This window comes from Sorex araneus, chromosome 3 (genome assembly GCF_027595985.1).
Source record: "Sorex araneus isolate mSorAra2 chromosome 3, mSorAra2.pri, whole genome shotgun sequence".
Lineage (NCBI taxonomy): Eukaryota > Metazoa > Chordata > Mammalia > Eulipotyphla > Soricidae > Sorex > Sorex araneus.
Window position 1 is genome coordinate 187,367,191 of NC_073304.1, and position 19,647 is coordinate 187,386,837.

General features: G+C 42.6%; 1 protein-coding gene across 4 annotated transcripts; it reads left to right on the forward strand.

Annotated features, from left to right (window-relative positions):
* Window positions 1–65: 65 nt before the first annotated feature.
* RPAIN (RPA interacting protein) lies at window positions 66–19,623 on the forward strand. Of its 4 annotated transcripts, none has more exons than XM_055132859.1 (7): window positions 66–173; window positions 1,857–2,027; window positions 3,577–3,637; window positions 11,121–11,232; window positions 11,391–11,454; window positions 15,516–15,647; window positions 19,169–19,622. In XM_055132859.1, exons 1-7 carry the CDS (start codon window positions 93–95, stop codon window positions 19,196–19,198), a joined length of 651 nt encoding a protein of 216 aa, XP_054988834.1. In that variant the 5' UTR covers window positions 66–92; the 3' UTR covers window positions 19,199–19,622. The 4 variants fall into 4 exon arrangements, 3 of the variants coding, with proteins under 3 accessions (XP_054988834.1, XP_054988835.1, XP_054988836.1); XM_055132861.1 differs by lacking the exon at window positions 66–173 and adding an exon at window positions 196–356 and having other exon boundaries at window positions 19,169–19,623; XR_008629326.1 differs by lacking the exon at window positions 19,169–19,622 and having other exon boundaries at window positions 11,121–11,286; window positions 15,516–15,589.
* Window positions 19,624–19,647: the final 24 nt, after the last annotated feature.

A 19,647-nucleotide genomic window follows, 5' to 3' on the forward strand; every position in this document is an offset into this window, starting at 1 on the left:
ATAGAGGCTCTCGGCTCCTGGAAACTACAACTCCCAGGGTTCTGTGCGCTCCCGGAGGCGGGACTTCCTGGCGACGACTCCCGCGAAGAGTGATGGCAGGCTCTTCAGGCTCTCAGCACAGCTCTCTGTACAAAGTGGTGAACTCGCAGCCTTGGAAAGAGAGTTTCCGGCGGGTGAGCGCAGAATTTGGGACACGGTGCCTTGTAGTCGTCAGTCTCCAAATCCATTCTGGGAACCTCGTGAGGCAGGTGTAGGCATCTCCAAGACATGGAGCCGTCCAGTCTCCTCCGGGGCCGCTGGCCGTGAGATAAGATTAGCTGCTCGGGCGACCTAGCTCCAGGAACCCTTAATTTTGGGTTCGTTTATTTTTTTTTTTAAATGTGAACTCTGATGATGACTACCCTTGTGCTTCTGTATGTTAACAAATGCGCCTGTTAGAGGGCACTTTGATGCGAGATAGCAATTACTTGTTTGGGACTGGAGGTTAGAGGAATGTAACTGAGGTCCAGAGAAGCCTCGATTATTGTGTGTTGTCCCCGACCTCACTTGTGACCCGTACTGAACTCAGCATGGTTCCTGTAAGCCTTAGGAATATCACCCAACTCTCCGGGAATCCCAGAAATAGTGGGTATATCCCAAGAAGGTAATATGACATAGTTAAAAATAAAAAAAGATGGGGGCAAAGCGATAGTACAGCAGGCAGGGCGTTTGTCTTGTAGGCGACCAACCCGGGTTCGATCTCTGGCATTCCATAGGGTCCCCCGAGCACCACCAAGAGCTGTTCTGTGCGTTGTAGAATTTTAGCAGCACCCTTACTCTACCTACTGGATTCTGTAAACTAGACTTAATACCCAGAATTGTCTCAGGCATTGCCAAATATTCCCTAATGAAGAAAATTGCCCCGGGGGGGGCGGTGAGGGGAGAACCATTGTTGTACAGGAAGAAGACTACCGGCAACTACAGAATAACAAGTATTTAGAGGCAACCTAAATGTCCTCTTTTTTGCACAGGTGACACTAAGCCGGTTTCACCCAGCCATTAAGGAAGTTGACAGTTAAGAGAGAATATAAAATAGGGTCATCTGGAAATATATGAATAAAGCATAAGTGCCCCTATCTATCTGTGGATAAAGACTTGAGGGAAATATACAGACATAACTAGTTATGGATAGTGTTGAAATTTTTTGTTTTTATAAATTTCCTTTAGTATTTTAATAGCCTAAGAATATTTTAATGAAACTACCTTTTAAAAAACTAAGAGTATGTAACAACTAATGTTTATATTATTTTTAATTAAATTACCTTTATAAAAGAAACACATTTTAGAGGGATAGACATAGAAAGATTGCACTCATTTATGGAATATAAAGTAACAGAATGGGAGACTAACACCCAAAAACAGTAGAGATAAGTACCAGGAGGATTACTCCATAGCTTAGAAGCCGGCCTTGTGTGCTGGGGGAAAAGGCAGCTCAGATAGAGAAGGGACCACCAAGTAAAGGGTACTAGGAAGGCCCGTTCGGGATGGGAGATTCGGGCTGCAAGTAGACTATAGACTGAACATGATGGCCACTTAATACCTCTACTGCAAACCACAACACCCAAAAGGAGAAAGAGAGCAAAAGGGAATGCTCTGCCCCAGAGGCAGGATGTGGTGGGAGGAGGATGGGTTGGGGGTGGTGGGAGGGATGCTGGGACCATTGGTGGTGGAAAATGGGCACTGGTGAAGGGATGGGCACTCGATCGTTGTGTGACTGAAACGCAAACACGAAAGTTTGTAAGTCTATAACTACCTCACAGTGATTCACTAATAATAAATTTTTTTTTAAAAAGACCCATTTTTATTCTTTTTCCAAGGGATGCTTGGAGAGAATGAGAAACAGCCGGGACAGGCTCCTGAGCCGTTACCGCAGGGCTGGAGGCAATATGGGAGAGAGAAAGCAGAAGGCTCTTCTTGTGCAGGAAGTGATGGAAGAAGAGTGGAAGGCTTTGCAGTCAGTGGACAGTGCTCCGGCAGCGGTGGCTCAGGTCAGATTTGGAAATGTATTTATAAGGATGGTTGTATAACACCATGAATGTTTTATATTTTCTCTAAATCTCTAAGCCCTAGCTTCTTAAAACGGTATGGGATCACATAACTAAATCTGAATGAGGCAGTTGTGAAAATATTGGCAATAGTAAAACATTTCTGAATGTGCAAAAATCAAAAATTAATTCAAAATCAACCACATCCTGAATCCCTGGTGTTTCTGGCAGCACTTGCTCATGCTGCACTCCTCATAGAAAAAGGGGTCATGGAAAGTGGAAAAAGGGGGATTCCTTTTTTTTTTTGAGGGGGGAAGCATACCTAGCAGTGCTTGGGGGACCATTTGCAGTACCAGGGATTGAACCCAAATCTGCCACAAGCAAGGCAAGTGCCCTATCTCTGTACTGTATCTTTCTAGCCAGGAAAAATTTTTAAGAAGCTCTGCTCTAACTCCATCCACTTCCAGCCACAATTTTATCTACCTTTAACCCTGGTTCTCCCACTTATTATGTTAGATTCTCTTCTAGGTTAATGACTTTTACATACCAAACTATTGACTTAATGTATCATTGTATTATAATCACATATGAAACTAAAAATAAAAATACTTCATTCCTCTGGATCAGCCCATGAAAATTTTTATCTATTAGATGTGGTTAGGGATCTTTAATTTTATAAAGGAATTTTTGATTCTAAACTCAGTACTGGGAACTAGGTGTGGATGGAAAAAACATTTGTTGTATTCCATGAGGAGTGCTGGATTGGAAGTTAGAGTTCTGATCCTAATTTCGCTATTGACTCTTGATTCTTTGCTGTCACTTAGAGGTTTTTTGTTTTCTTTTTTTATGAAAATGGAAAAAAAGGAGAATTGTCAATTTCTTACATAGTAAGGAAAACACATGGGAATTGCTTTGAAAAATATCAAGATGCTCTAAAATGTTGCAGTAACTTTTGTGTGCTTATAATATATATGTTCATACATATATCATATATTCACAATCAGTGTTCATAGTAAGCCTGAGAGGATAAATTTTATTCCTACTTTACAGAGGCCCAAACTAAAGGTTTTGTTTATTTGGGGATGGGGAAGGCAGGAGAGGGAGTCATATCCGCTGATGCTCAAGATTGCTCCTAACTCTGCACTCAGGAATTACTTTGGCAGTGCTTGGGAGACTATATGGGATCAAACCCAGGACAGCTGTATGCAAGGCAAGTGCCCTAGTGCTGTACTATCTCTACAGCCCATCCCTAAATAGCTAGAGTTTATGGAAGTTTGAAACTTCCAACTTCTGATACATAGCTTTATCAGAACTACATACCAAGTTGTTACTTTTCCTCCCCAAACTTGGTGCCATTATATTGTAACTGGGACTTTAATCATTTGCTTACTTAGTATAACTATATGAATAACTTTATCAATAAAACTGAGAGGACTAAACTGATTACCTCCTGTAAATCTGGTTCTTCAAACCAGCCTCCAAGTGTGGATAATTAGCAGCTTATTGACTGATAATAAGTTTAAAAGTCTAATGGCCATACTTTCTCTTGCAGTTGGAGGAGCTAATGGATCTGACTGTGCTGGAAGAAATCCAACAAGAGTTGTTTGACCAAGGTATGCTGGGAGCAGTCCTTCTAGCCTATATTATAGCGTAATATTGACCCATTTTTTTTTCTAGTTTTTTTTTTTAATTTATTTATTTTTAATTAGAGAATCACCGTGAGGGTACAGTTACAGATTTATACACTTTTGTGCTTATACCTCCCTCATACAAAGTTCGGGAACCCATCCCTTCACCAGTGCCCATTCTCCACCACCCGTAAACCCAGCGTCCCTCCCACCCTCCCCAATCCCATCTCCCCCCCACCCCACCCTGCCACTGTGGCAAGGCATTCCCTTCTGTTCTCTCTCTCTAATTAGCTGTTGTGGTTTGCAATAAAGATGTTGAGTGGCCGCTGTGCTCAGTCTCTAGCCCTCATTCAGCCCGCAACTCCCTTCCCCCACATGGCCTTCAACTACAATGTAGTTGGTGATCGCTTCTCTGAGTTGACCTTTCCCCGGAACGTGAGGCCAGCCTCGAAGCCATGGAATCAACCTCCTGGTACTTATTTCTACAGTTCTTGGGTGTTAGTCTCCCACTCTGTTATTCTATATACCATAGATGAGTGCAATCTTTCTATGTCTGTCTCTCTCTTTCTGACTCATTTCACTCAGCATGAAACTTTTCATGCCCATCCACTTAATTACAAAATTCTTGACCTCCTTTTTTCTAACAGCTGCATAGTATTCCATTGTATAGATGTACCAAAGTTTCCTCAACCAGTCATCCGTTCTGGGGCATTCGGGTTTTTTCCAGATTCTGGCTATTGTAAACAGTGCTGCGATGAACATACATGTGCAGATGTTGTTTCGGTTGTACTTTTTTGCCTCTCTGGGATATATTCCCAGCAGTGGTATTGCTGGGTCAAATGGGAGCTCAACCTCTAATTTTTTGAGAGTCGTCCATATTGTTTTCCAGAAGGGCTGAACCAGTCGGCATTCCCACCAGCAGTGAAGAAGGGTCCCTTTCTCCCCACATCCTCTCCAACAGCGGTTGCTTTTGTTCTTTTGGATGTGTGCTAGTCTCTGTGGTGTGAGGTGGTATCTCATGGTTGTTTTGATCTGCATCTCTCTGATGATTAGTGATGCAGAGCACTTTTTCATGTGCCTTTTGGCCATTCGTATTTCTTCCTTGGTAAAGTTTCTGTTCATTTCTTCGCCCCATTTTTTGATGGGGTTGGATGTTTTCTTCTTGTAGAGTTCAACCAGTGCTTTATATACCATTGATATCAACCCCTTATCTGATGGGTATTGTGTAAATATCCTTTCCCATTCTGTGGATAGTCTTTGGATTCTGGTCACTGTATCTCTTGCGGTGCAGAAGCTTTTTAGTTTAATGTAGTCCCATTTGTTGATCTCTGTTTTTACTAGATTGCTTAGTTCCGTGTCACCTTTGAAGATACCTTTATCTTCAATATCGTGGAGGGTTTCGCCGACCTTGTCTTCAATGTACCTTATGGTTTGTGGTCTAATGTTGAGGTCTTTAATCCATTTTGATCTGACTTTTGTGCATGGTGTCAGGTCAAGGTCTAAACCCATTTTTTTGCATGTGGTTGTCCAGTTGTGCCAGCACCATTTGTTAAAGAGGCTTTCCTTGCTCCACTTCACATCTCTTGCTCCCTTATCAAAGATTAGATGATCATACATTTGGGGTTGTGTGTAGGGATATTCCACCCTGTTCCATTGGTCTACGGCTCTGCCTTTGTTCCAGTACCATGCTGTTTTAATTGTTACTGCTTTGTAGTAAAGTGAGAGGTTGGGGAGGGTGATGCCTCCCATCATCTTTTTCCCAAGAATTGTTTTAGCTATCCTTGGGCGTTTGTTATTCCATATGAATTTTAGGATTGCTTGATCCATTTCTTTGAAGAGTGTCATGGGTATATTTATAGGGATCGCATTGAATCTGTATAATGCTTTAGGGAGTATTGCCATTTTGACAACATTGATTCTCCCTATCCACGAGCAGGGTATATGTTTCCATTTCCTCATGTCCTCTTTGATTTCATGGAGTAGCGTTTTGTAGTTTTCTTTGTAAAGGTCTTTTACTTCCTTGGTTAAGCTGATTCCGAGGTACTTGATTTTCTGGGGCACGATTGTGAATGGGATTGCTTTTTTCATGTCCCTTTCCTCTGCCTCATTGTTTGCATATATGAAGGCCATGGATTTTTGGGTATTGATTTTGTAGCCTGCAACTTTACTGTATAAGTCTATTGTTTCTAGGAGTTTCTTAGTAGAGGTTTTAGGCTTCTCTAGATATAGTATCATGTCGTCTGCAAATAGTGAGAGTTTGATTTCTTCCTTTCCTATCTGGATGCCCTTAATCTCTTTTTCTTGTCTAATAGCTATCGCAAGTACTTCCAGTACTATATTGAAGAGGAGTGGTGAGCGTGGGCATCCTTGTCTTGTGCCTGATCTCAGAGGAAAGGCCCTTAGTTTTTCCCCGTTGAGGATAATGCTTGCCGTAGGCTTGTGATAGATGGCTTCGACTATCTTGAGGAAAGTTCCTCCAAACCCCATTTTGGCGAGGGTTTTCATCATGAAAGGATGTTGGATCTTGTCAAATGCTTTCTCTGCATCTATTGATATGATCATATGGTTTTTATCTTTACTTTTGTTGATATGCTGGATTATGTTGATTGATTTCCGAATGTTAAACCATCCTTGCATCCCTGGGATGAATCCCACTTGGTCGTGATGTATGATCTTTTTGATGAGTTGTTGGATCCTATTTGCTAGTATTTTGTTGAGGATCTTCGCATCGGTGTTCATCAGGGAAATTGGTCTGTAATTTTCTTTCTTAGTGGTGTCTTTGTTTGCTTTTGGTATTAGGGAGATATGTGCTTCATAGAAACTGTTTGGGAGAGTTCCTGTTTTTTCAATTTCCTGGAAAAGTTTGAGGAAAACAGGCAATAGGTCTTCTTTAAATGTTTGGAAGAATTCGCCAGTGAAACCATCTGGGCCTGGGCTTTTGTTTTTGGGGAGGTTTTTGATTACAGTTTCAATTTCCTTAACATTGATGGGTCTATTCAGGTATTCCAGGTCTTCTTTCTTCAGTCTTGGGAGATTGTAGGAATCAAGGAATCCATCCATTTCTTTTAGGTTCTCCTTTTTTGTGGCGTAAAGACCTTCAAAGTAGTCTCTAATGATCTTTTGAATCTCACTGGTTTCTGTTATGATGTCCCCCTTTTCATTTCTGATTCGATTTATTAGAGTTTTCTCTCTTTCTTTCTTTGTGAGTCTTGCTAGCGGTTTATCAATCTTATTTATTTTCTCAAAGAACCAACTCTTTGTTTCATTGATCTTCCGGATTGTTTTTTTGGTTTCGATGTCATTAATTTCTGCTCTAATTTTTATTATTTCTTTCCTTCGGTCTGGTTTGGGGTCCTTTTTCTGGTCCTTTTCTAGGGTCTTGAGTCGTGAAGTCAAGCTATCTATGTGGGTCCTTTCTTCCTTCCTGAGGAATGCTTGGAGAGCTATAAATTTTCCCCTTAACACGGCTTTAGCTGCGTCCCATAGGTTTTGGTAGCTCGTGTCTTCATTCTCATTTGTTTCTAAGTATCTTTTGATTTCTTCCTTGATTTCCTTCTTGACCCACTCATTGTTCAACATTGAATTGTTTAATTTCCAGGTGTTTGATTTGATTTTCCGTATTTGTGAGTGGTTAGCTTCTATCTTCAGCGCATCGTGGTCTGAAAAGATGGTTGATACAATTTCTATTTTTCCGATTCTATTGAGGTATGTTCTGGGGCCCAGTACATGGTCTATTTTAGAAAATGTTCCGTGTGCACTGGAAAAGAATGTGTATTCTTTCTTTTTGGGGTGTAAGGCCCTGTATAGGTCTATTAGGCCTCTCTCTTCAATTTCTTCTTTCAGAGTCAGTGTTTCCTTGTTGAGTTTTGTTCTTGTGGATCTATCTAGAGGCGATAAGGCCGTATTGAAGTCTCCGACTACAATTGTGCTGTTAGTGATGTCCTCTTTGAAGTCTGTTAGGAGTCGTTTTAAATATTTAGCCGGTCGTTCGTTAGGAGCATATACGTTTAAGAGTGTGATTTCTTCCTGTTGTACATATCCCTTGATAAACAGAAAATGACCTTCGCTGTCCCTTTTGATCTTTTTCATCCTGAAATCTATGTTGTCGGATACCAGGATGGCCACTCCAGCTTTTTTAAGGGGGTTGTTTGCTTGGAGGATTGTTTTCCATCCTTTGACTTTGAGTCTATGTTTACTCTGTTTGTTCAGGTGTGTTTCTTGCAGGCAACAGAATGTTGGGTTTAATTTCCGGATCCATTTAGCCACTCTGTGTATTGACCCATTTTTTAAAAGCAAAATTAGTGCTTAGCTTCCCTTTTCTCTACCTCCAACTTAGGTTGAATGACTGAAGACTGCTGTTGTTGCTTTTGTTGTGAGTCACATCAGGCAGTGCCCAGGGGCCATTCCTGGTGCTGCGTAGGAGACCATCTAGAGTACAATGGATTAAAACCAGGGTTCGCTGGATTTAAGACATGTACCTTACCAGCTGTACTGTCTGGCCCCAGAAGAGTTTGTTTTTACTCTAGTTTTTGGCTGCCTGAGTATACCAGACTTTCTCAAACTTCACTCTCAAACTTCTCTCAGTGTTACATTTTTCTCCTTATGAATATTCTGAAGATTCTAATAGAGGGGCTGGAAGGGATAGTTCAATCAGCTGCATTCATGCTTTGCATATGGGAGACGAGTTTAATCCCCAGCTCCACAGGGTGTTCTGAGCACCAACAGGAGCATCTCCCCAGCCCCTCCAGGCACAGAGGAGTGGCTCCCAGACACCAACAAGTGTGGCCAGAAAAACAAAAATGAGTGCATAGTAATATAAAGAAGAGATAGTCATATTTTACACAGATAGTCAGGGAGAGTTGGGAAACAGCTCATATTGTGAATATAGTTCCCATGTCTACTCTACTATTTTCCTATCTACTAGTAGGTTAATAATAGTAGCCCTGGAGGTGGCTTATTAGCTAAAAGTGCCAATCTGGCACCTGTAAGTTCCATCTATGATGCCATTCACATATATATTTAACTAAAAAATTTAAAGTGGTAATGATTCTTTTGATCTTGCTGTATTCAGTCAAAAGGAATGCTCTAGCAGCAGCTGGCAAGCTTTTTCTTTGATGGGTCAAATCATTTTTCTTTCCTTTGGGGGAATTATGCCCCACCAATGTTGGAATCACTTGGGCTACATCCAGTGGTGCTCAGAGGTCTAGGCAGTGCTGGTGATCAAACTTGGGGCTCTGTGCATATAGCGTAGTGCTTCAGCCTTTTGAGCAATTCCCCACTCCCACCCCCATGCTTCTAATCTTTCAATATTAGTTGGCTGGGCCCTACCAGGCAGTACTCAGTGGCTACTCCTAGCTGTGCTCTGTGGACAATTCCTGCCTGGGATTAGAGGAACATATATGGAATTCTAAGTGAGTCTCCAGTCCCTGTCTCTTTAGTCTACAACTCCTGATACCAATAATTATTTTAAACTGTGGCCCAAATTGTCTTAGTTACAGCTCTTCAACTCTGCCATTATACTGTAAAATAGCTATACACAGTACAAAGCAAATGAACATGGCTGTGTATCAGTATTAATTTATTTACAAAAACTAAAAGTGAGCTGGCATGGCGTATGGACTGTGTGATTAGCTGATTCCTGCTCAAAAATGTAGATTGTGAGCAAACTAAGAGCAGAAACCCATTTTTGTTTTTGTTTTTGTACCACTGGCCTACTGGGCTGGAGCGATAGCACAGTGGTAGGGCATTCGCCTTTCATGCGGCCGACCTGTGTTCGATTCCTCTGCCCCTCTTGGAGAGCCTGGCAAGCTACTGAGAGTATTGTGCCTGCACGGCAGAGCCTGACAAGCTACCTGTGGCGTATTGGATATGCCAAACACAGTAACAATAAGTTTCACAATGAGAGACGTTACTGGTGCCCGCTTGAACAAATCGATGAGCAACGGGATGACAGTGACAGTGACAGTGACCACTGGCCTACTACACATTAGATATTGTAGCATTATTTGCTGAGTGAACATACCATTTCTGGACAACACAGACAATGTATGGACAGTGAGAACAGAGCACTTTAAATAAGCAGCATTATCCCACTATTAGAAATAAGAACCCCGTGTCACCTCTCCTGTTGTCCCTGGGACCCTGACACTCTATATCTTTATTTCCATTGCCTCCAGATGTGAAAGCTGTCTCCTTGTGCCTATGTCTTGCCACTCCACCTCTTGTGCTCACAAGGAGGAAATATGGGAATCTAAGATATATCTAGCCTTTCGTGGGGGCATGAGGTGGCCTACACCTAGTAGGGCTAGTGGCTCTGTGCTGCTCAGAGTACATTATGCAGTGTCACAGATCACATGTCATCTTACTTATACAATCTCCAACCCCAGATGAAGCTAACCCTATAGAACTTTAAATATTCAATGGATTTTTTGTTTCTTTTTTTTTCTTTCTTATAAACAACAGAATTTATTTCTCAGTATTCTGAAGGCTGAGAAGTCTGTGGGTCCAGCAGATGTGGTAAAATGGCTAGTGGGGAGTTCACTTCCTGCTTCATGGGTGCTGCCTTCTCAGGATCTTTGTAGAGAGGGAGGGCTAGGGATCTGTCTGGAGCTTCTTATGTAGGGTGCGAATCCACCAGATTCATTTAAGTCTCCCTCAGATGAATCCACCAGACTCATCTAAGTCTCCCTCAGAGGTCCCATTTCTTAACAACACTTCCACCATTGCTTCTTAGGGTGTCAACATGTGAATTTTACGTATTCTTCACTGACACTATAGGTTTCCCTGCTAAGAAAGGAATGGAGTGGTAATTTAGACATAGGAAACACCAGCCTGTGCTTTTGTTTTCTTTTTTGCTTTTTGGGTTATACCTGGCAATGTACAGGGGTTATTTCTGGCTCTCCACTCAGGAATTACTCCTGGCGGTGCTCAGGGGACCATATGGGATGCTGGGAATCAAACCTGGGTCGGCCACGTGCAAGGCAAACGCCCTACCCGCTGTGCTATTGCTCCAGCCCCAAGCCTGTGCTTTCAAGGGATTCGCAACTTCTGGTTCAAACACTGCCCAGAAAAGACAGTCAAGAAACTTCAGCTGGTACTTTCAAGGAGGGTAAAAGGTTACCTCGTTCCTAATTTTATCAATAATTTTCTACAGTCTTCTTAATAAAAAAATTCAGTTCACAGCTATATAAGGCCAGAAATGGGTCTTGTCATCCACTGGGGAATGTCTTAAGGCCACTAGCTACTCTAAGCTTCTCTTATATTTTCCACTGTGCTTGAGAGCTACTCCTTGTATGTACTCAAAGAGTACTCCTGCAGTACTTGAAGGATCATAAATATTTAGTGATTTTTGCCTGAAATTTTTCTCTTCTGTGGAGAAAGACGTTGAAAGTGAAACTTACATAGCATTAAAGACAGTACACTCCAAATGAAGCATGGTGAAGCACTCCAACTGTCCTTTTTCTTACAGAACAGTCCATCATTAGTGAGTATGAAAAGAGTTTGCAGTTTGATGAGAAGTGCTTCAACATCATACTGGCTGAGTGGGAAACAAATCCCCTCATTTGTCCTGTGTGTACAAAGTAAGAGTTTTTCAAAACCTTTTCAGCATTATTGGTTCCTATCCTCACTCAAAGGTGAGTGGAACCCCCCCTTCCCCCAAAAAATTTTGTTGTCTGAAAAGATTTGGGGCTCCAAATGCTCTAAACACAATGCTCTGTGATTGCAATTCTGCTTCTAGGTACAACCTGAGAATAGCAAGTGGTGTGGTCATGTGTCAGTGTGGCCTATACATCCCCTCTCATGTAAGTATTCCATACGTAGATTTTATCACTTCTTCTTACATATCTTTCTTAAACTTCAGTAGTGTAGTGTGTATATTTTGCAAACCTCTTCCCAACCTTATATTCCTTTGACATTGAATGTTCAGTTCACATTAGTTTTTTAAAAATTCTGATGTGTTCTAGGTTTTCTTGTTTTGTATCTTGAAACCAGCATGATGAAAATGTAAACAGCATGGAATAGTACAGTGGGTATGGCATTTGCTTTGCAGACCGCTGACCTGAGTTGTATCTTCGACGTCCCATATGGTTCCCTGAGCTCTGCCAGGAGTAATTCCTTTGTACAGAGCCAGACCCCTGAGCATCACCGGGGATTGATCCTGGGTCATCCATGTCCGAGGAAAGACCCCTACCCACTTTACTGTCACTCCGGCCCTTTTATAAGGCTTAATTCTGATCTTCAAAATATTTTTCCACCCATGAAACTATGTGGAAGACATTTATTAAAACATCTTTTGGGTTTTTTTCTCGTTGTTGTTGGTTGGTTGGTTTTGTTTTGTTTTTGGGTCACAGCCAGTGATGCTCAAGTGGTTACTCAGGGACCATATGGGATGCTGAGAATCAAACCCGAGTTGGCCATGTGCAAGGCCCTAACTGCTATACTCTGGCCTCTGTTTTCTTTTTGAGCCACACTTGGTGGTTCTCAGGGCTTATTTCTGGCTCTGCGCATAGGGATCTCTAGACTTAGGGGACCATATGTGGTGCCAGGGAGTGAACCCAGGTCAGCCACATGTGATGCAAGCACCCTACCACTGTATTATTCTCCAGCCCCTATTCAGACTATAGCATCAATGATATTAAAATACAGGACAGAGTAAGTGACTTATAGGGCTAGAGTGCATGCTTTGCATATATGAGGTCTGGGTTTGATCCCTTGTACCACATGCACCCTGGAAGCAGCCCTTGAGTATTGCCTAGTGTAGCTGTTCCCCCACCACACACCCAAAAACTAAATAAATATGTATGTACACATGTATGTATATGTGTACTTACATGTAAGAAATCTATATAATGGGAACTAGAAATTTGCTGGTTGGTTAAAATGAATTGTTAAAAAAATAAAACGTTTTGTGTTCTGAGCATGTAAATCCACAAGCATCTTTTAGCAGTACTCTTCTAACAGGGTTTGGATATCCAGAAGCCATCTTGTAGAGTCTAGAGTTGGTTGTTTTTTTCCTCTAAAAGGTCTTCAAGAGTGCCAGGCAGCTTGCACTAAGGGCTGAGTATATGCTTTGGATGTGAGGACCAGGTTCAATTCCCAGTACCACATGGTCTCCGTAGGATGGACCTCAGTGCACTTCAAGCCTGGCCCTCCCCTGCAGGAGAAAAAAAATCAACAAAAAAAGTGCATCAGGAAGCCAAGTATATAACTTTGTGGTTTTATTCTTTTTTGTGTTTGGGTCACACCCAGTAATGCTCAGGGTCACTTCTGGCAGGCTTGGAAAACTAAATGTGGGGCTGGGGACCAAACCCAGGTTGGTCATGTGTAAGGCATCATCTCTCCGGCCCCTTTTTTAAAATTTTTTAAATTTATTTTTTAATTGAGTCACGGTGAGAATAGTTACTGGGCTTTTAGGATCGAGTCTCAGTCATACTATGCTCAAACACCCATCCCTTCACCACTGCACATGTTCTACCACCAATAAACCTAGCATAACCCCCCCTCCCACTCCCTCTCTGCCTGTGTGGCAGATGATTTTCACTTTACTCTTTCCTTACTTTGATTACATTCAATTTTCGACAGGAAACTATCATTATTTGGAGTTTTCCCCCCCAACAGTCAGATCTGTCGGAATGGCATCATTAGATTGTATGTTTTCTATTGTTGGTAACAAAGAGCACATGATGTTGCACGGTCGTGAAAGTGGCCGCCTGGATTTGGAATTCTGGTATTAAGTCCAGAGGTATTTCTGCCAGCAGCCGCTGCATTCCGAGGCTAGTTTCTGTGGCTCTGGGATCATGGCTGTTTGGGAGCGGAGGAGCTGTACATGGGCGACTGCTCGGGTCCCATTTGGGCAGGAGGCAGGGCCGGTTCTGCCTCCCCCATCACAAGATTTCCCATGCATCCCGTCCCATCACTGCAAACTCCTACCTCTCTGCCCAGTTGTTTCTGAATGGTGGTGGTCACCATGCTGTCCGGGGAAAAAAGGGACAAGGGACAGAAACCCTCCCCTCCTGGGGCTGCACAGGGCCGTATCTTAGTTCAGAGTCCAGGAGTATCACTGCCAGCAGCTGCTGCGTTCTGAGATTGGTTTCTGTGCCTCTGGGATAATGGATGCTCAGGGGTGGCGGAGCCATTCCTGAGCATATATTTTGTATGTCAGGACACGGCCGCGCAGTTTAGAGGTGTCCCGGTCCTGTATACTGGAGCCGTGTTAGTAGAAGCTCAGTGTCGCCGGGGCTCTATCTGGAGAAGGTGTGCTGGCTGTATCTTCTCCGTCTGGCACCCCGGTGTTGTGGGCCTGGAGCAGTCTCCGGCTGGCGGTGCCTGCCGGAGCGCCTGAATTCTTCACTGCTGTTTGTGGCAAGATGGCGCCGAGGGCGGGTCGAGGGCATGACTTCTGGCGGCCGGGGCGAATTGGAAACTGGGCTGGTGCTGCCCATTCCAGACCCCCTCTCCCCCGTGGTTTGGAGGTGTCACTGTCCTGCATACCAGAGCCCTGTTAGTAGAAGCTCAGTGTCACCAGGGCTCCATCTGGAGAAGGTGTGCTGGCTGTACCTTCGCCGTCTGGCACCCCGGTGGGAACAACTTTTTAAAAATAATAATAATCTATATATTTTAGTTTCCTATATATTCCATTTTAAAAATAGGCGGAGGGCTAGAGTGCATTCTTTGCATTTTGGAGCCCCAGGTTTTACTCCCACCACTGCATGGCTCCAAACAATACTAAGGGCCTCCCAAGTACTGCCACACATTGCCCCAAAACAAAACAAAGCAGGGCTAGAGAGAAAGTACAAGGATTAATGCATTTTGCCTTGCACACGGCTAATCTTGGTTCGAATCCTGGCACTGCGTATTATCCGCCAGCACTATCAGGAGTGATCCCTGAGCACAGAACCAGGATTAAGTCCTGAGCACTGCCAGATGTGACACCCTCTCCCTCACCCCCCCCCCACACAAAAAATCTTTATTTTCATTCTCTTATTTCATTCCATTACATAATACATCATTCAATTACAATAAAAGTTGGGGTTTTGGTTTTTTTGGTCAGACCTGGTGATTCTCAGGGGGCCATATAGGATGCTAGGGATCAAACTCGAGTTGACCATGTGCAAGACAAATACCGCCCTACCCTCGGTACTCTCTCTGCAATAACAAGTTCTATTAGCACAAACAGATCTAGAACTGTAGTATTGTCATTTGGTAAGGATACATTTGCAGAAGCATGAGGGAAGACTAGAAAGTAGTTGATTTGCCTATTCCTGGTGCAGTGTGTGTTTTTTTATTTGCTTTTTGGGTCACGCCTGCCTGGTGATGCACAGTGGTTACTCCTGGCTCTGCACTTAGGAATTAATCCTGGCAGTGCTCAGGAGACCATATGGGATACTGGGAAATCGAACCAGGGTCAGCCGTGTGCAAGTCAAATACCCTATCCACTGTGCTATCACTTTAGCTCCTGAGTGCTAACATTTTGTGCAGAAATGGAGTGCTGATAATGTGGAAGGATAGATGGAGCTTGATGTTCATAGAATACTCATGAACCCAAATACCTTTGTTTTTTAAATTTATTGGGAAGGTGGGTTAGGGATTTAACTAATTAACTCCTTCCTAGCTAGGTGCTCTTAATTTGCTCCCTATCATCCAGATAGTGCTGAGGATCAAATGTTGGGCTCCCCCTGGGAATGCATGCACCCCCGAACCATCTCCATGACCCTGAGACCAAGATTGCTTATAAAGGTTCAAGTAATCAAACCATCCAGCAGATTGTTACATTGGTTTATGAGATTGAAAACTAAGATTTTCAGCCTATTGAGTATTAGGTGACTATTGTTTGTAGGTTAACTTTCTTATTTTTATTCTCCAGTTGACAGAACAGAAACTTCGTACCTGTTTAGAGGACACTGTGAATGAGCACAGTACACACTGTACTCACACACCTAAATTTTCTCTCACTGAAGGAATAGAAGAAAAACCTTGCCTTCTCATGAGTTGTCTGGTAAGGCTTTTATGAAATCTAGCATTAAGAGTGAGTCAGTGGTCATTGTTTTCCCTACATTAACAGAAATTATAACTTAAAAATAGGTATTTGAAAATTGGTTTATTGGGGGACTAGATAACAGTACAGCAGGTAGGGCACTTAGCTTGTGCACAACCAACCCAGTTCGAATTCCAGTGCACCATATGGTCCCTTGACCCTACCAGGAGTGATCATTGAACAGAGCCAGGAATAGCAACTGAGCACTTTCAGGGATGACCCCCACAAAATAAATAAATAACGGCAATTTAAAAAAGAAAGGAAAAGATTAATTTCCTATATGAAAATGAGAGAAAAAAGTGATATGAAAAACAGTCCGGTTCACAATCATGCCTCAGAAAAATCAAGAAATCAAGTACTGGGGTAGAGTGATGGCATAGCGGGTAGGGCATTTGCCTTGCACGCAGCCGACCCAGGCTTTAACCCCACCATCCTGTATGGTCCCCTGACCACCGCAAGGGGGTAATTCCTGAGTGCATGAGCCAGGAGTGACCCCTGTGCATCGCCAGGTGTGACCCAAAAAGCAAAATTAAAAAAAGAAAGAAAGAAATCAAGTACCTCAGAATCAGCTTAACCAAGAAGGTAAAGGACCTCCACAGAGAAAACTACAAAACACTACTTCAAGAAGTGAAAGTGAGGGGCTGGAGTGATAGCACAGCGGGTAGGGCGTTTGCCTTGCACGCGGCCGACCGGGGTTCAAATCCCAGCATCCCATATGGTCCCCTGAGCACTGCCAGGAGTAATTCCTGAGTGCAGAGCCAGGAATAACCCCTGTGCATCGCCGGGTGTGACCCAAAACCAAACAAACAAACAAAAAAAAAGAAGTGAAAGTGAACACGAGAAAATGGAAACACATCCCCTGCTCATGGATTGGGAGAATTAACATTGTCAGAATGGGAATATCCCCCAAAGCACTATACAGATTCAGTGTGATCCCTTTAAGGATACCCATGACATTCTTCAAAGAAATTGATCAAACACTCCTGAAAGTCATATGGAACAAAAAGCCCCCCAAAATAGCTAAAGAAATCCTTGGGGGAGAAAAGATGGGAGGCATCACATTCCCCAACCTCAATCTGTACTACAAAGCAGTAATAATTAAAACAGCATAGTATTGGAACAAAGACAGATCTATAGACCAATGGAATAGGGTTGAATATCCTTACACACACCCTCAAATATATGATCATCTAATCTTTGATAAAGAAGCAAGAAATGCTCTTTAACAAGTGGTGCTGGCAAAACTGGATAGCTACATGTAAAAAAATGGGCTCAAATCTCTACATAACACCATTCACAAAAGTCAGATGAAAATGGATTAAAGACCTCAACATCAGGCCAGAATCCATAAGGTACACTGAAGACATAGGTCTTTTCCAAATGCAGTTTACCTGTAACTTTTCTTTAAAGCAGTATTGTGTAACAACAGTTATAATTTTACTTTAAAAATTTTTATTTTTATCAAGTTTTCTCAGTGTTGTTCCTTTATCTAAAAAATGTTTTGAGGATGTACTTATATTAAAGGGGATTTAGAGGTTTTTTCCTTTACAAATGAAGATTTTGTTTTATTTAAATCCTATTTTTAGATGAAGATTTTCTGAAGGAGCCATTTAGCATTGACTTTTAAAAAACTTTTAATATTGACTGTAAATTGTGAAACAGGATTCATATAGTGGATATGAGTTTGGGAGGCCCCAGGTAGAATAGAGAGAAACAAAGTAGTGTAGCATATAGAGTAAAAGACAAGGATTGGGGTTTTTGGGTTTTTAATTTTGGGTCCACACATATGCTGATCACACATGGTCAGCATGGAGCCACTTGGAGGATGAGGTTTCTGGGGAGTGCTGTCAGAGGCGTCAGCAGAGGCAGGGATATGATTGACAGTACTAGCTAAGGGATGGATGAGCAGGGACCCACTGTTGGGTGACTGCGGACAGGGAGATGTCATGGCGAAAGTGAAGAGCTAGAATAAAGTTATATTCAGCAAGCTATCTCAGATTTCAGTACAGCAGGCCTTTTATTTATTTTTTTTTTATTGTTTTTTATTTTTTGGTCACACCCAGCCATGCACGGGGGTTACTCCTGGCTCATGCACTCAGGAATTACTCCCGGCGGTCCTCGGGGGACCATATGGGATGCTGGGAATTGAACCTGGGTCGGCCACATGCAAGGCAAAAGCCCTACCCGCTGTGCTATTGCTCTAGCTCTACAGCAGGCCTTTTAGAACACTCTTGAATTCCAGTGTTTCAAGTGGAGATTGTGGACTGTTAGGTTTAAGATTCAGTGAGGTAGCCAGTAGGGTAATTCAGTCAAGGATGAGGTAGAGGAAAAGAAGTTTGTGTTACAGATGATAGTATGTATTCCACAAGAATTTGGGTCATTTAAGGGCCAGTATATTGGGTATAGTACAATGCCTTACACATGGCCTACCCGGGTTCAATCCCTCGCATCCCATATGGCCCTCCCCAACACCACCAGGAGTAATTCCTGAGTGCAGAGCCAAGCGTAAGCCCTGAGTATCACCAGGTGTGGCCCAAAGACAGACAAAAAGGATTTGAAATATCTAAAAGCCAAGGGACATTGGTATAGGAGTGATATTAGGAACAGAATGTGCTAGATAGACTACCAGAAAGCCAAACTCATTACCTATGGAAATAGGGTTCAAGTATAGCAGAGATTAATTCCTTAGCACAGAAGGACCTAGCTGTCAGGAAATCAGAGGTTGGTCCCCTGAACACTAACAGAAGTGATCCTTGAGCACTATTGGTTATGGCCCCAATTCCCCTTAACGCTTCCCCTGCCAAAATTAGCTGTTTTTTTAATTTGGGTATTTAATTAGGGATGACCAAGAAAGGTGTGCTAGAATAGGTTCTAAATTCTGATTTTGTAGAAAGCACGGATGGCATATAAGCGTTCCACATTGTAAAAAGTTCGAATCTGAGTTTGGTCCCCCAAAACTGCAAAAGTAAAAAAAAAAAAAAAAAAAAAAAAGCTGAAATCTTTAAAGATTTAAGGTCACTGGCTTCCTGAGGGTGAGGATATTTGATTAGCTATCTCTAGGGTTTAACCTTAGTTTGAGGACAGTGCTATAGCTAATTTCAAAGGCAGTTGTTCTGAGGCTACAAAATAAAAGTCTAGCAAAACCCATGAGCTGGACTTGTTAATGGATTATTTAACATCACCGAGTTCACAACTGGAACTGAGCTCAGCCTCATCTCATATATAGGATTTACAGGGAGGTCTAGGGGGACTGGGGTTGGGAGAGGTGGACACAGCCAGCTCTGCTCAGGACTTAGGCCTGACTGTTGAGGGACCATATTGTGCTAGGAATCAAACTCAAGTTGGAAATATGCAAGTCAAGTGCCTTGCCCACTGCCTTCATATGTAAGAATTCTAACTGTTGAATGTCATTGATTACATTTAACCATTGATAGATAATTTTGTGATGTAATACAATTTCATTGCATTCTATTTAAATCCAGGTTTGTGACACTTGGACTGTGATCATCTAGAGACAGCCCTGACTTACAACAGTCCACTGAGTTGAAAACAACTGGTTCCACCTGAGAAGGGCCTTGTTAAAACAAGAAAACAAACACTTATAGACTTTGTTGGTTTTTGGGCCACAGCTGTGATTACTCCTGGCTCTGCACTCAGCAATAACTCCTCCTAGGGCTTAGGGCGCCTATGTGTTACAGAGTATCAAAACCAGATTGGCTGCATGTAGCACACACCTTACCGTCCCCATATACTTATTTTGCATTAAAAGTTCCCAAACTGGGGCCAGGGCAATAGCACAGTGGGCAGGGTGCTTGCCTTGCACACAGTCAATCCAGGTTCGATGCCCAACACAGCCAGGAGTGATCTTGAGCTCAGAGCCAGAAGTAACTCTGAGTACCTCCTGGTGTGGCCAAAATAACTAACTAAATAAATAAATGTTCCCAAATTTCTCTGCTGTTGG